Here is a 15,084-nt window from a genome sequence, read left to right on the forward strand (position 1 = left end):
TGTCTTTTTACAGTGCAGCATAACAATAGTATGAAAGCCAATTAAAGTTGCATGTTGATTTCGCCTATCCTTGGGCAGGGAGGAGTTTTGTTCAGTAAGGAAGCAATGATACTTATTCAAATAAAGCTATGGAATGGGGGAAGAAGGCTTAATCTTTTGGAACATGTCTCATGAGGTGTTTTCTGGATGCAAACGCAGCAACAGCAACACAATTTCCATACTATTTTAAGCCTGTACACCAGAGCTTTCTAAACCTCTCATGTTGGTGGCACACTTCTTAGACGTGCATCGTTTTGTGACACAGTAATTCAGTTTTACTAGCAAACCAGAGGTTAAATTAACCCCTTATAAGAGCGTGGGGAGCGTTCACGCGGCACACCCACACACTGCAGCCGACACACTAACGTGTCACGACACAGTTTGGAAAGCTCTGCTGTACATTTTCAGGGTGATGCTTAGTAAGTTGTATTTCTCAATGCATGAAGAACAGAAGGTATAAATATTGTATGTGCTTCTGAATGATTTAACTTTATTTCGCTGACACACTGAAACCTGCTCTGGAGTGACTCGGAAGTTGCTAGCTTGTGAACAAGCTTATTACACAATTCCATCTGCTCCTGCGTTGACTCTGCCCCTTTATGTGACCTGCATCCTAAATTATGAATTGTCACGAGAGATGACTGTTCTGTGCAGTTCTCTTAGTTGCCCAGTTGCAGTGAATATTTGGCTCATATAGGTCAACTTCATGAGGAAAACGAGCACTTCAGAAAAGAAATTTCCCATTTCAAAAGTTTATTTTATAAAAACAAATGAGCCAATCAGATGTGAATGACGTACCTCCGGCCCCTTCCTTCTCTGACCTCCACCCCACTTGCACCTAACTACTGGAAATGTATATATGTTTTGGAGTTCGGTCCACAATTTCATTTCGCATTGCTAGTTACGAGCTGAAAAAACAAACAAGATTCTGTACCCTGTAATGCACATTCTGCTGTATTTTTTTAATTGTTGACATCATGTTAAAAACCACTGTAAAACCTGGTGTTTGAAAAACCTAGTTTCAAGTATAGGATACTTGTTCTTTTGACTCTTTGAAAAAAGGGTTGCTCGGAAAATGTGCCTACATCCCCCTTTTCAATTTTGTTGTATTTATTTCAAAGTGCCTCTAAACTGCTTAATATTTCAAAAATACCTAAGAGGTGTGTGCTATGTACAATGTAAAAACAATATTCATTAAAAAGTTAAAAATATATCCTGACAACAACAAAACAGTATAAAAAATCACAAAAGCAAATAAAAAGCATATTTGGGGATTCACACATACAAAACAGGGAATTGGGGAACTCCTGGACAGAACGATGCCTCTTAGAATCATAGAATTGTAGAGTTGGAAGGGATCCGAAGGGTCATCTAGTCCAACTCTCTGCAGTGCAGAAATCACAGCTAAACCATCCCTGACAGATGGTCATCCAACCTCTGCTTAAAAACCTCCAAGGAAGTAGAATCCACAAGTCTCCCGAGGGAGATGGTTCCACTGTTGAACATCTCTTGCTGTCAGAAAGTTCTTCCAGATGTTTAGTCAGAATCTCCGTTCTTATAACTTGAAGCCATTGGTTCGAGTCGCACTGTCTAGAGCAGGAGAAAACAAGCTTGCTCCCTCTTCCATGTGACAGCCCTCTAGATATCTGAAGATGGCTATCATATCTCAGTCTCCTCTTTTTCTAGGCTAAACATACCCATCTCCTTCAACCGTTCCTCATAAAGCTTAGAAGGTAAGATGTCTTAGGCATCTGAAGCAGCTGGTGGTTGCTGCTTCATGTATGGCAGAGAGAAGGGCATTAGGAGCTACAGTAGAAAATCTCCATTCTTAGGTCACTGTGCTATGATATTCTGTACAATGCGTAAAATTAAAATTAAAATTAATTTAAATTAAAAATGAGTAAAATTTCCCCAGATCCACAGGAGCCAAGTGGTCTTTCAAGTAACCTGGTTCTAAGTTGTTCAGGGCTTTAAATGTTAACAAGACCTTGAATGTGAGCAGATAGCTGATCAGTGGCCAGTTCTGTTCCCTCAGCAACTTGACTGCATTGTTCTGCACCAGCTGCAGCTTCCAGACCAGTCCTAAGGGACTGCAGTTGCTCCACCTATCTATCCACCAGTCTTTTTCCCTCTAAAAAAATGTATTTGGACACTGTGGCTGCAGTAGTCTGAGAGAGAGAGTGCCACTTGACTCCATTATATTTTTTACTACTTCTAAAACATTGGAGAGGCTTTTTTGATCCAGCGGTTGATGCAATCTTGAAAACCTGTTCTGTGGGGAAAACAAATTAGCGCAGGGTGTTTGTTGCATTTCTGTTTTGTCACGGTGCTGTTTAGACTGGGTGGAGTGCAGGGTTGAGCAGGGATGGAAAGGAAAGAGCTGGCTGTTCAGCACAGCCCTTGACTGAGGCTGCCGTGCAATCCATTCCCGAAGCCAGAAGTTCTTTCGAGGTCAGTATGGGTTCTACTTGAATCAAATGCTTTTAGAACAGGGGTATGAGTGTCTGGCTCTCCTTTTATCTGTTGGCTTTTGGCAAGAGTACTGTGATCAGATCAGAAAGACTCAGCAAGCCATAAGGAGGAAATCAATTTTTAATTTTGATACCATTACAAGGGCAGACTATTGCCCAGAGGTTTGTGCCATTTGGTCTTCACCCATTTGTTTTTACTTAGAAGTAAAGAGAGTGTGAGAACATTGGATTCGGCTTGCTTTGGGGGAGAAGTATGTTCTGTGCATCCAGGCAGATCAATTCTTGCAACTTGTTTTTACTGAAAACATACGAACTTTCTGCAACATACTGCAAAACATTTGTACTGGAGCAGCAAACCTAGTTTTTGCATCTCTATTTTGTGTGTATACTTTGTATGCTCCTGCCAAAAGTTCTCTATCTGTATAGTGTAGTCATAGTGCATGATGCTTTATCTTAGTAGAAAGAGTAACTTCAGATATAAAAAAAAAGTCACTTTCCCAGAGACGCTTACAAATTTTGATAATGGGAGAAAGAGTGGACTGGTATGGAGGAAGAGAAGAAAGAAAAAACAGCAAGGAGTTTATGTGAGCAAATGCAACTACATGCACTTTCAGATGCGGGGTTGAGTAATTTGGTAGTCTTGCCATGTATGCACACACAATTTCTGGATTGTAATTTGCCATTTTGAGATTAAGCCACAAGGCTATCCATCCTCCCGAAAAAGTCACTGCAGCCTGAATTATGGAAGCAGGACATAACAATGCATGCAGACCCGCACAGGGTGTTGGGCATCCAGGTACATTTGTCCGGGGCCTCAGATGGCTAAGCCGGCCAGGGGACCTCGCCAGGGTCTTGCTGGACTTAAGCTGTCATGCCAAGAACAAGACTCCCTAGTGCATTTATAGTCATACTTCGGGAGTCAAACAGAATCCACTCCGGAAGCCTAATCGTCTTCCAAAATGTTCGGGAACCAAGGCACAGCTTCTGATTGGCTGCAGGAACCTCCTGCAGCCAATCGGAAGCCATGGCAGATGTTTGGGTTCCAAAGAACGTTCGCAAACTGGAACAATCACTTCCGGGTTTGCAGCGTTTGGGAGCCAAAATGTTCTTCTCACGAGGCGTTCAACTTCTGAGGTACGACTGTATTTATTTTATTGCATTTATATAACACTTTTTCTCCAAGAAGCTCAGGAACGTACCCATAGGTCTGCCCGTTCCGTACAACAGTTCTGTGAGGTAGGTTAGGATGAGAGGCAGTGTCCACAGGTACACATAAGTGAATCTATATAGATCATTTTTATTCTAGAACTCGAATTTTTTAGCTAGAGAAATTTGATTTTGATATATGCGCTAGCAAAATACTCACGGTTATGATAGGCAGGAAGGAGGGCTTGCGCATTTGCTTTCTGCATTGGTTGATCATTCTTGCACTTCGAGAATTTAGGTGTGTTTCAAAATGTATTGTAAGATGCATGCTAATCAAGTATCTTAGACTTGGGGTCAAATGATTCCTTCTACATCTTCTATATAGCTATTCTCACGTATATATGTGGAACAAATCCAATGGTAGCTACTTTAGTTTGTTCAGGTACAGGGGGCGAGCTGTATCTTGAATCTGTTGGTGTTTCTACCTTTTTATCCTAGATTCTCACAAAAGTAACAGTTTAGTGAAGTCCTCTGCTCCCCCCCCTCCCGGAAATCACCAGCAATGTAATGATGCCTTTTAAAAGCAATTCTTGCTTTTTTCTCAGATGGGTGCTTAAAAGGGCCAATTGGTTGCAGCATTCTAGGTTCATGCTTTTAGGAATCAAACAGCAAGACTGTCTTGGGGAATTCTGAGTTGTCAAGTCACTAATTCTAGAAGATGGCTTACCCTTTAGGTTTCCCATTCCCATCTTGTCAGTGTATTTGCTGAAATGGACTTTGATTACATTCATTTCATCACTTGTGTCGTAAAAGTGTGTCTTTGTGTAATATTAGCTTTAGAAAAAGGTACAAAATTGAGAAAGTGTCTGAGCAAACTATTAATGTATAGATCAATCACTTTAAAGAAATGTGTTTCTTTACAATAGAGCCATCATTTGGGGTGGGGGGAAGGTCGACTGCTGAAATTGAAACTGAGCACAGACACCAGAAACATCATGACGCCTTTGTGGAACAGTAGTAGAAGCACAGGTTTTCCTCTACATTTTCAGAGCTGATACCTGTCTTACTGTGACTAAAGAACAAAGTCCTGATAGATCGAGTCTCAAAAGGAATGGTATTATCCGAACAAGGATCTGGTGCCTTCTGTTATCCCCCCCCCCCCAAGGAAAAGACCAATTTGCGAAAGTAGTCATGGAGTGATACTATTCATTATGCACTTAACAGCAGCTGTGAAAAAGGCAAATTCCTTGTTAGGAATCGCCATGATAGGGATTAAGCTGACAATATCATAATGACATAATGACTCTCCGGTTCATCCGTATTTGAAATGTTGTGTACAATTCTACCCATACCTGGCTAAGAATATCGTAGAGTTGGGAGGGACCTAGAAAAAGACAGCCCAATGGAGCAACTTCTCTACAAAGAAAGGTTATAGAATTTGGAGCTTTTTAGTTTAGAAGAAAGAGGGAACATGACAGAGTTGTAATAAAATTATGCACTGTGGGCCAAAAGAGGACATGGAGAACCCTCTTATAATACTGGAACTCATGAGTTATCCAATGAAGTTGAATGGTGCTGTTTGCAGGACGGGGAAGAAGAAGCATTTCTTCACACAGTACTTAGTTAAATTAAGGAATTCACTACCAGAAGATTCCAGCTTGTGGGCATTGATATATCTTGTTAACTGTACATATTAGTAGTCAACATAGACTAGACCAGTTCCTGTTTAAAAATGCAAAGAAGTATGGCAGTAAAAAACACCCAGGAATATTATTTCCAAAGTTAGTTCAGGTCAGGGGTAGGCGGCCTAAGGCCTGTGGGCCGGATGCGGCCCAATAACCTTCTCAATCCGGCCCACGGACGGTCCAGGAATCAGCGTGTTTTTACATGAGTAGAATGTGTCCTTTTATTTAAAATGCATCTCTGGGTTATTTGTGGGGCCTGCCTGGTGTTTTTACATGAGTAAAATGTGTTCTTTTATTTACAATGCATCTCTGGGTTGTTTGTGGGGCATAGGAATTTGTTCATATTTGTCAGGGAACTGACATCGGAGCGAGAGGTGGAGGCAAGGCTCCCGAGCGATGCAGGAGAGGGGACCAGCAGAGGGGAAGGAATTCAGGGCAACACCAGTAGAGAAGGGAGGGAGATGGAGGATTCGGAGAGGGGTCTCCAAGACTCTTCGCCCGAAACTAGTGGGGAGAGCACAGGCACACCTCTGCCCACCCCTTCCTTGCGCAGAAGAGTTCCGCGCAGGGAGAGTAGGCGGAGACTTGGTGTCAAACAACTTCTATGCTGGAAGAGGTTCAAGAAACGCCCACTGACGGATTCTGCAAGTGACTGAACGGCCACGGAGTGAAGGGCTGTCAGCCGAGGCATGGTTAGCCAGGCAATCTAGCCGAAAGTAATGGCAACTTATGCACAAGTAACCCCTTATAACCATTACAATATTTTTTTAAAAAAAATATAGTCCGGCCCACCACATGCATGGTCTGAGGGACGGTGGACCGGCCCACAGCTGAAAAAGGTTGCTGACCCCTGGTTCAGGTAGATGGATGGTGAGGTGACAGGATAGCAAATTATAACAAAATTTAATTGCCTGCTATTTGCTTTCTCATGGTAAAACCTGATTGAAGAAATGATATTCTGCTTTAGGATAAAGATTCCACAGAGTATTTTTCTTTTAAACTGAAATAATAAGATATTAAATGCTGGTTGTGAAATCGTTTGCAGCTTTTGATGAAATGGAGTGTAGACTATGGAAACTCAGGTTCTTCAAATAAGCTAGTCTTTAAGGTGTGCAACAAAAAAACTTTAAAATGAATAGCCATGGACTAACATTGAAGGTTATTCTGTCATTAACAATTACCACCACTGCTAAAAGACCCTCTGGCTAATAAAGACATGCTCCTGTAGAAATCTGTGGCGCTTTCAGTATTTTTGCTATTTCTGCTCGACTGCCTTGCATATAGTCTTGTGAAATACTAACGCATTGAAATTTTACAGGGGTTCTGAGATTAGTTGAGCAATTCTGTGAGGCTGACATACAAGCTAAGTATAGAGAAGGATTGTGTGTGTCCTTTGCAAGTCTAAGTCAAATGCATGCTTATGCCATTTCTAATTACTATGCTTTCGGTCTCTATATATAGGTACTATGCTAACTGACTTTGTGGTCCTGTTTTTACTGTGGTTGCCCTATATTTTTTGGACTTTAAAGCTGAGGGAAGAAGTCATCTCAACAAAATATTTCAGATGCCATTATTTCCCAGGCTGACTGACTGCTTCAATCCTACCTTGCTTCTGCGATATTTGAAGTTACCCAACAAATTGTATCATGAAATCCAATTTTGAACAATGCAGCAATACAGGTCTTTTAGGACATCCACTTTGCCTGCAGAAAATGTAACTCAGATTCGTGAATCCCCCCCCCCCCATCTTGAAATCAAAACTGACCTTTTCACAATGCCGGTTAAGCCCACAGAAATGTTGCCAAATGTGCTATTATAAGACTTCTGCTAACTTTCTATACAACACAGTAATTTCAGTGTTTTTCTACCACATACATTGAAATTGGTATTCAGGTCGCTGGTTGGTTTTGTCATTAAATTCAATTCAAACAGATAATGTTTTTTAAAAAATGCAGGTATCATCATTCACCATGACTTAAAAGCTGTGTGGCATGGGAGATTTGCAAGATATATTTATCTTAGAAACCAGTAGCTTGACAGCTAAACAAAACATGCCCTTGTTATACTATCCAGTAAACGTTGTTTCCTGAGAGAAAATGGTTTTAGATTTAGTTCATGAATACAAAGAGAAGAATTGGATTATTTTATATTTTCCTCTTTGTATTTCCTTTGTCATTCTTGTAGAAACATAGCTATAAGTAATATATGGTGGTGTTGGTTGTGATGCGAGATCTGAGTTGTACATATTCCAGGGCATAGGAGCACAGGTTATTCTTATTCTCCTGCCCCACAGTTAAAAAGTTTGTTTCTTCCGGGAGACACAGTACTTTGTGTTATATTTTGTTAGAACCTCTGCCAATGGATAGGTAAGACTGACACATCGGTCAAATCTGGGCCATTTATTGAGTCGGATTCAGAAGCAGCATGCAATGAATGAGTAAATGGGAACTGAGTGCCTACAGAGACTATGCAGGCAATGTGAACAGGCAGAATGGATAAATGATATCAGATGAGACAGGTAGATCTGATGGGGGGGGGAAATCTTACGAGTAGCAGAGCCTTTATGTGGTAATAAACTGGATTAGAGGTATACAAGAATACTAGCTAGTCCAATCCAATCCAAATAACTTTATTGTACTAGCCATTGGCTGTGACAAATCTGAATAAAAAAATGAATACAAGCAAAAGAGGTGTCATACCACAAATAATGGTCTCTATTTAGATCTCTGTGTCTCCCTTACACTGATACGTTGTTCAGGGTCTCCTTTCTAATCGTTTTGGCTGCCAAAGCAAAAAGGGAGACTTTATTAGTGTTTACATCTGCCTGGGAGAGACATCTTTCCTGTATGGACAGTAAGGTGAGAAACAACCTCCTAAGTCCACTGTATAGTGGGCAATATAGTAAATAGCACAATATGTCTTCCACCTGCAGTTGCCCACATATGCAGAGCCTGTCTTCGTATGGTACCCTGTTAAATCGTCCATCTAGGATTGCGGAGGGCATAGCTTGAAAACGCAGCTCATTAAAAGCTAATTGTAGCAGCTTCATGCAAGTCATGCAACCTGTAGTTAAGTTTTATTACTAGCTAGCCAGAGAGAGCTCTTCTGTGTCCGACAGGACACAATTCCCCTCAGATAAAACATGTATGTCTTCTGTTTGGGAGCTTTTGGATTGAGGTATCTATTTTTACATGTGGACAGTATCAGTAGAGTCTGTACTTGTTGGCATCCATCTGTTTCGGAAGAGACGGTAGAGGAGTGCTCCTTGGGTGTGAAGCCAAACCGTTGGAAGATCGTAGAGACCGATATGGGAGAGACATGTTTTGGTGCAGCTGGGGCAGATTAAGGCATCCAGTTGTGCTCCTCCTAGCTGTCATTTCTCCTCTGGTCACGGCTGTGGATACACAACCTGACTGTCTCCAGGGGCTGCTGTCACCTGCAAGGGATTCCCACGCTGTGGGGTTTATCTTTGTAATGCAGAGTTGGTCTGCCAATGGGCCTGGTAGCTGAAGCCAGCTCCCCATAGAGCACATCCTTCAGAATCCAGCCATCTTCCATTCTGTGGGTAGGTCCAAGCCAACGTAAACGTATCTGAGACAGAACTAAACATGCTGGGAATGTGGACTCTAGTATAAGAGTCTGTACTAGAGATATAAAATTCCTGGCAATTTTGAAGCTGTGGAGGAAAATGTGTGTTTCCCTCGAGTTTTTATATCTGTAAACTGACCAAAGTTGCAAGTTTATAGCTAAAACTCTGTGCTATGACTAATATTATTTTTCTCTAAGATAGTATTTTGGTTCATTCATATAATCCTCACGTGCACCCAAATACCAAATATTTTAAGGATGTAAAGAATATGTTAAGTCTTATAAATGGTAATTGTGGTTGACCAAGCCAAAGCTGATGGCCATGTCTGGTTGATGGTCCGGTCAAGCTGGTGTGACATGAGCAAGGCTTTTGCTCTTGAGTCTGCATGGAGTGTTGTGCAAATGCTTGCAGCTAGCAAAATAACATACTGAAGGGTAGAATAGGCATTTCATATCCTAACAGAATGCTGAAAAGTCAGAATTAATTTGAAATAAACTCAGAAAAAGGCCAGAGTTTATATGCTTCGGACAGAACCTTTAAAAAATAGGAAGTGATGTGTATGTTAGGTTCAGATTAAGAGAGCATTGGGTATTCAAGCTAAATGGATAAGGGTTAAGATTATGGCTTTGTTCCATATTTTGTGGAGAACTTCTCTATCCAGACATTTATATATATGTATTTTTCATACCATTTAAGTAGCACTCTTAGCATGCAACCAAAAATAATAATTCAAGGGTACTCTGAGGTGACTATTCAATTTTCACAAGCACAAGAGATTGAAAGATTCTTACATAAGAAGAGGGTTTAAAAGGGGGAGAGAGAAAGTGGAAGATAAGTGAGTTAGAACAGTCTGATATGGTTAGCTCTAGTTGTGTCAGCTGAAGATGAGGTTTTGAAGAAGAATTCTTCAGACACAGACTGCTGGGAGACTTAAATGGCATAAAAGTGAACCAAAGTATATGAAGTCTTCGGTAACGTAGAATTCTGCATTTAAAGTCACACTAAAAGAGTAATGCACTGGAACTTCCAATTATATTAGACTCCATTGCATTTAAGTTTTTTATGGTGTATGTTCTGATAAGCAAATGTATTCAGCAGTAAAGCTGGAAATGTCCCAAATGAAAGCATATAATAGCTTGTCCTACTTTTTGATTTACAAATTCTGAAGTGTGAAACATCACACCCTGCTTCAGACACTTGTATCACCAATACTGCTCCAGAATACATATAAGGAAGTGGTGCATTTTGTAGATTACGTTTAATTTTAGCTGCACTTTGTTTTTGTGTTACAGCTCCACTTAGCAGCACTGGCATCTCTGAAAGGAGACATAGTGGAACTTAACAAACGCCTACAGCAAACCGAACGAGAAAGGGATTCGTTGGAAAAGAAATTGGCAAAGGCACAGGTAAGTGATTGTTCAGCCGCTGAAATGGTATTTGCTCTCAAGGCTTCAAACAATTTAATCGGTAAAAAGATAAAAGGCACTGTTGTAAGATAGCTGTCAAATAAGTGAGGCTTTAACAGTCAAACAGTGAAAATTGGTAGTTTGTTTGAGGCTGTTGAGTGGGTAAAAGGAACACCTCTCTGGATGTCCAGATAGAGGCTGTGGCCTGGAATAGCTTTGCTCAGCTTAGGCTGCTGTGCCACCAGCACCCATTCCTGAAAAGACCCAGAAACATGTACCTTACTTACATTAGAGGAATGCACTCTGCATGGACTACCTTTGAAAGTCTTCAGATATTTCAGTTGGCCCAAACTGAATAACAAGCTCATGGAATCATATTACCCCCTATTATGCAAGGGTTTCCAACTGGTTGCCAACCTGTTTCTGGGCACAATCTTAATGTTGACTATCATTATAGCCCTAAATGGCTTGGTTGCAGGATACTCAAGGAGCTGGTCTCCTCCTGTATCTTCCTGCTGCTCCCAAAGATCTATTGGAGAGGCCCTTCTTCTGTGTCCATCATAGACTGAGTCACTGTTGGCTGGGACAAGAGATGGGCTTTCTCACTGACCATGACCAAGTTGAGAAGTACGTTACTCTATGAGATTCATTTGGTCCCATCTTACTGTTTTCCAACAACTGGTTAAAGCTTTCCTGTTCTCCCCATCCTTTTTTTCGCTAGGCAGAATGTCTTGTGGCACACACTCATTTCTGAATGTTTTTCAACTCCCTTATTTAATTCATTGTGTTTTTATTTGTTGTAAGCCATCCTAACTTATGCAAATGCATTTGAAGAACAGGGTATACATTTTCTAAATAAATATGAATGGCATGAAGTTCCACTCAGGAACAGTTAAACAAACATTTATTTTGCTGACATACAGTCTAGTTTGAGAGAAAAGAAAGACAGTGGATAGGATTCCCACTAGCACAATGGGGCTTTTCCACCTCTCCCTTCACCTCCCCTCAATCTGCTTCAGAGGGTCAGCAGAACCCCCAGAAAAAACATGTTGCAGAGAGTAGAGGGGAGTCTGCTCCCTCAGCACAAGTATTTCTGCTTGTGCATCGTGCTGCAATGAATACTGCCCAATGTTTTTGCTCTGACTCAAGCATCGTATGTATATTTCCTGTAGATGTGGTCCATCATTTTCAGTGAAAAGAGCACAATTTAGTGCAAAGGGATGTGTGCCGTGAGCAAAAAAACCCAGTAAACAATTCAATATATTTGTCTCGCATTAGCAACACTGATTTTTATTTGTTGTGCATCGTTGGTTTGCAGACTTGAAGAGGAATGCAGGGTAAAATTATCTGTCATAGGATTTGCTAGCCCTTTTGTACTGCTTTTTAACCAGGCTTCATTTGCATCATAATAAAGCATTCATTCCAAGCCATTACTGGATTTTAATTTGCTGGCATGGGCTGGTTTCTTAATTTCCATTGTTACGTTTTTAGGTCCAGCTTGGGCACCCAAAAAATAAAATAAACATCAGCTATGGGGGAATAACTTCTTGAAGACTTGCTTGACCCACTCAAGATTCTCACTTCTCATTTTACAAGAGAGTCTGCCTAGATAATTTGTTACACACTTTGCTGGAAAGGGTTTCACACATGAAAAGGGTTTCACATGAAGTGTGTAACAAATTATCTAGGTAATTTCTCTTGTAAAAGGTGGGGATGAGCTGATACCCTTTAAAAGCAACACTCATATTAAAATAAAGTTAGAGTACTTCAGGGGACGCGGGTGGCGCTGTGGCTCCACAGAGCCTAGGACTTGATCAGAAGGTCAGCGGTTTGAACCCCAGAGTCGGTCACGACTGGACCTAATGGTCAGGGGTCCCTTTACCTTTACCTTTAGAGTACTTCAGAGAAGGTAAAGATGGCAAAATAGCAGATTACTTAGATAGTTGCATTCCTATCCCACCTGCCTAAAATGGGAATACAAAGCAGGATCCAAGTTTTGCATTAATACTGTCAGGTTCTTTTATTTTGGGACATTTTGAAATTGTATTGGGCCACATGTTCCCTGGCCCTGGATCAGCTCTGGCACAGCATGTCTTAAATAGGCATCTGGAAGTGAGTCAAAAGTCTTTCTGCTCCACCTCTTTTTAAAGCTTAAAGATCCATGGTTAGGAAAGGGGGGGCATTATCTGTCCCCTGCAGTGCTGACAAAAAGTTCACATTTAACATTGAGGCAGATTATGACTTAGACTGAGTGAATGAACAAATATGCATGTTACTGGAGAAAAGATTATGGCTGCTGTTCTCCTCCCCTGGTCTTGCTGTAGTACCATGGTTTATCTTGCTGTTATTATTGAACCCCAGAAAAACCACAAATGGTAAACTAAGAACAAACCTTGGCTTGTCAGGAGGAAAACAAACCACAAGCTTAGGTTCAGATGTCCCTTGAAACCAAACCATGGGGTAACCTCGAGTAGTGTGTCGGCAGCAGGACCCGGGCAGAGGTCAGTCTTGTCATTCATGCTAAACCCTGGTTTGTCCCAGGGTTATGTGCAACCTTCGTCAATTTCTGAAAGACCGAGCTTGTAAAAAGCTAGTCAAGGAGGCATTTACTAACAGAGCAGCCCATTCGCAGCAAGGAGAAAATAAAATTATCAGTTCTGGATCAGGCTGAACAGGAATTAGAACAACACCAGAGCTGAGTAAGGAACAAATTTAACAGCATTTCAGTTTTATGAATTCCAAGTAGTTTTGAGTTGTAATATAGTCAGAATTCACAAACTTGCTTCCTGTATGTGACAACACTTGTGCCCATTACACAATAGCACCAGCCTCTTTACAAAATGGAATTTAGGAGCTTATAAGCAATGGAAGCTACAGTATCAAGTGAGCAAACATGTCGAGATCATCAAATTGCCAAATAATAGACATCTGGGAATCCCATGCTAATGGAGTGTTGCTTGTTCCTCACAGCTCTGCTGGAAAAGTTAGGCAATGCATAATCAAAAAGAGCATTCATTAACCTCCAAAGGACTGTTTTGCCAGGAAGCATTACACAACTGGAGATTTTTGGAGATACGCAATTCTCCCAGAAAAGAAACAGCAACTAGACATGTTGTGGCTATGCATACTGTGATGATATAGAAGGTGTATGATGTTGCACTTTTATCCTAAGGCAGGGTTTCCCAAACTTGTGTCTCCAGCTGTTTCTGGACTATAACTTCCATCATCGCTAGCTAGCAAGACCAGTGGTCAGGGATGATGAGATCAGCTGGTGACACAAGTTTCAGAAACAGTGTCCTAAGGTATTGTTGCAATAGCTAGTTTCGTGTATTGGAACAATAGGTCCAGGAATGTAATATTGGGAAATAACTGCCCAGGAACATCACTGCTGTGACACAAGAGTGAGGAAATAGCTTGGAGTGATTATACAGCTGACCTAGGTTCTTGACATATTGTTTTGGTTTGGTGCTAGTTTTGCTTTGAAATGCTCTCTTTGTCAGACCCAGCATCTACATATCAGGTTTCTTAATCATTCTCATCTGCCCACTGATATATTTGAACAGTACGTCGTCTGTACTATCAAGAGAAAAACTGTGCCTCAGTGAGGCTTTGAGGGGTCCCTCGCTCAAAAATGACGAAAGTGCAAGCTTTAAGATAACAACAATGAATTAACTGTTAGCGTCCCAAATCTTCTTCCTTGGCTTAAAATGCAATGAAAGCTGTAGAAACTATTGGGTGGCTTTCTAGATACAGCTGAATTGTGTAATGACTTGCACTGTCCTGACCTGCCGTGGATCTCTCATCGCTCAAAGATTTGATTTCGGCTTTATGCAGCTGCCTCAGTCTGTGGAGTAAATGCTACCACAGCTCTGGGGGTTAAGGTTAGGCCTTCTAGTTCAGTACAATAATACAGCTGCATTGTTGCATCGAATGCATTGCAACTTTAAGTGTATTAAAAGACAAGGCAGTCCTGCTGTTGTACCAATATCCCAGGCCTGATGTCTTTTTTTTACCCTATATTTTGCTTTGTCTTTTTGTTAGCTCTTGAGATTTTCCAAGTACCTTTCCTTCATTGTGAGCCCCTCCTATCCCTATCCCAGAAACTAAAGTTTATTCATGTCTTTCATGCCTGGAATTAATTTTTATTCTACCCTGTTCCAAGCAAGGGCTCTACATTTGCAAGAATTTGTTGATTCTCATCAACGTAGCCTTTCCTTCCTCATATTGTTAACTGCAACACACTGACCACTGAAACAAAGACCTTGGACTTTAGTGTTGACATGGTAAAATTGTAAATTACCTATAATTGCTGTGTGAAAGTGTAGTGGTAGAAGGATGATCCGATATTTAAAGAGAAATCTATGGAAGAGTGTAATTATAAACATGTATGGTGGCCAAAATTTTGGAAGGGGCTCTAACATGAAGAGGAAGGTGCTAGGCTAAAATAACCAAACTTTCCATCTTTTCTGGAACCGCTGCTGCTTATGATAATAATAATAATAATAATAATAATTTATTATTTATACCCCGCCCATCTGGCTCGGCCTCCCCAGCCACTCTGGGCGGCTTCCATAAAAACCAAAAATACAGTAAAATATCACACGTTAAAAACTTCCCTGAACAGGGCTGATAGTTAAATCTTCCATTTAAAAAGTTCATCTACAAAAAAATACTACAGAAAAGCAATTGACCATACAGTAGTTTCAATTGTGGCTTGGTGCCCCAAATGAATTCAGTATCTCTGTGGT

The 15,084-nt window shown here is 40.9% G+C and overlaps 1 protein-coding gene across 4 annotated transcripts in view; it reads left to right on the plus strand.

Annotated features, from left to right (window-relative positions):
- MCC (MCC regulator of WNT signaling pathway) overlaps positions 1-15,084 on the plus strand; it is a 198,068-nt gene that overhangs the window by 113,066 nt on the left and 69,918 nt on the right. For all 4 annotated transcript variants that reach the window (XM_081880360.1, XM_081880361.1, XM_081880362.1 and 1 more), the window contains one exon: positions 10,223-10,336. In XM_081880360.1, the coding sequence (XP_081736486.1) occupies positions 10,223-10,336 (114 nt within the window). The remainder of the gene's footprint in view (positions 1-10,222; positions 10,337-15,084) is intronic.

Source organism: Podarcis erhardii, assembly GCF_964252035.2.
Source record: "Podarcis erhardii genome assembly, chromosome: 11".
Classification (NCBI taxonomy): Eukaryota; Metazoa; Chordata; class Lepidosauria; order Squamata; family Lacertidae; genus Podarcis; species Podarcis erhardii.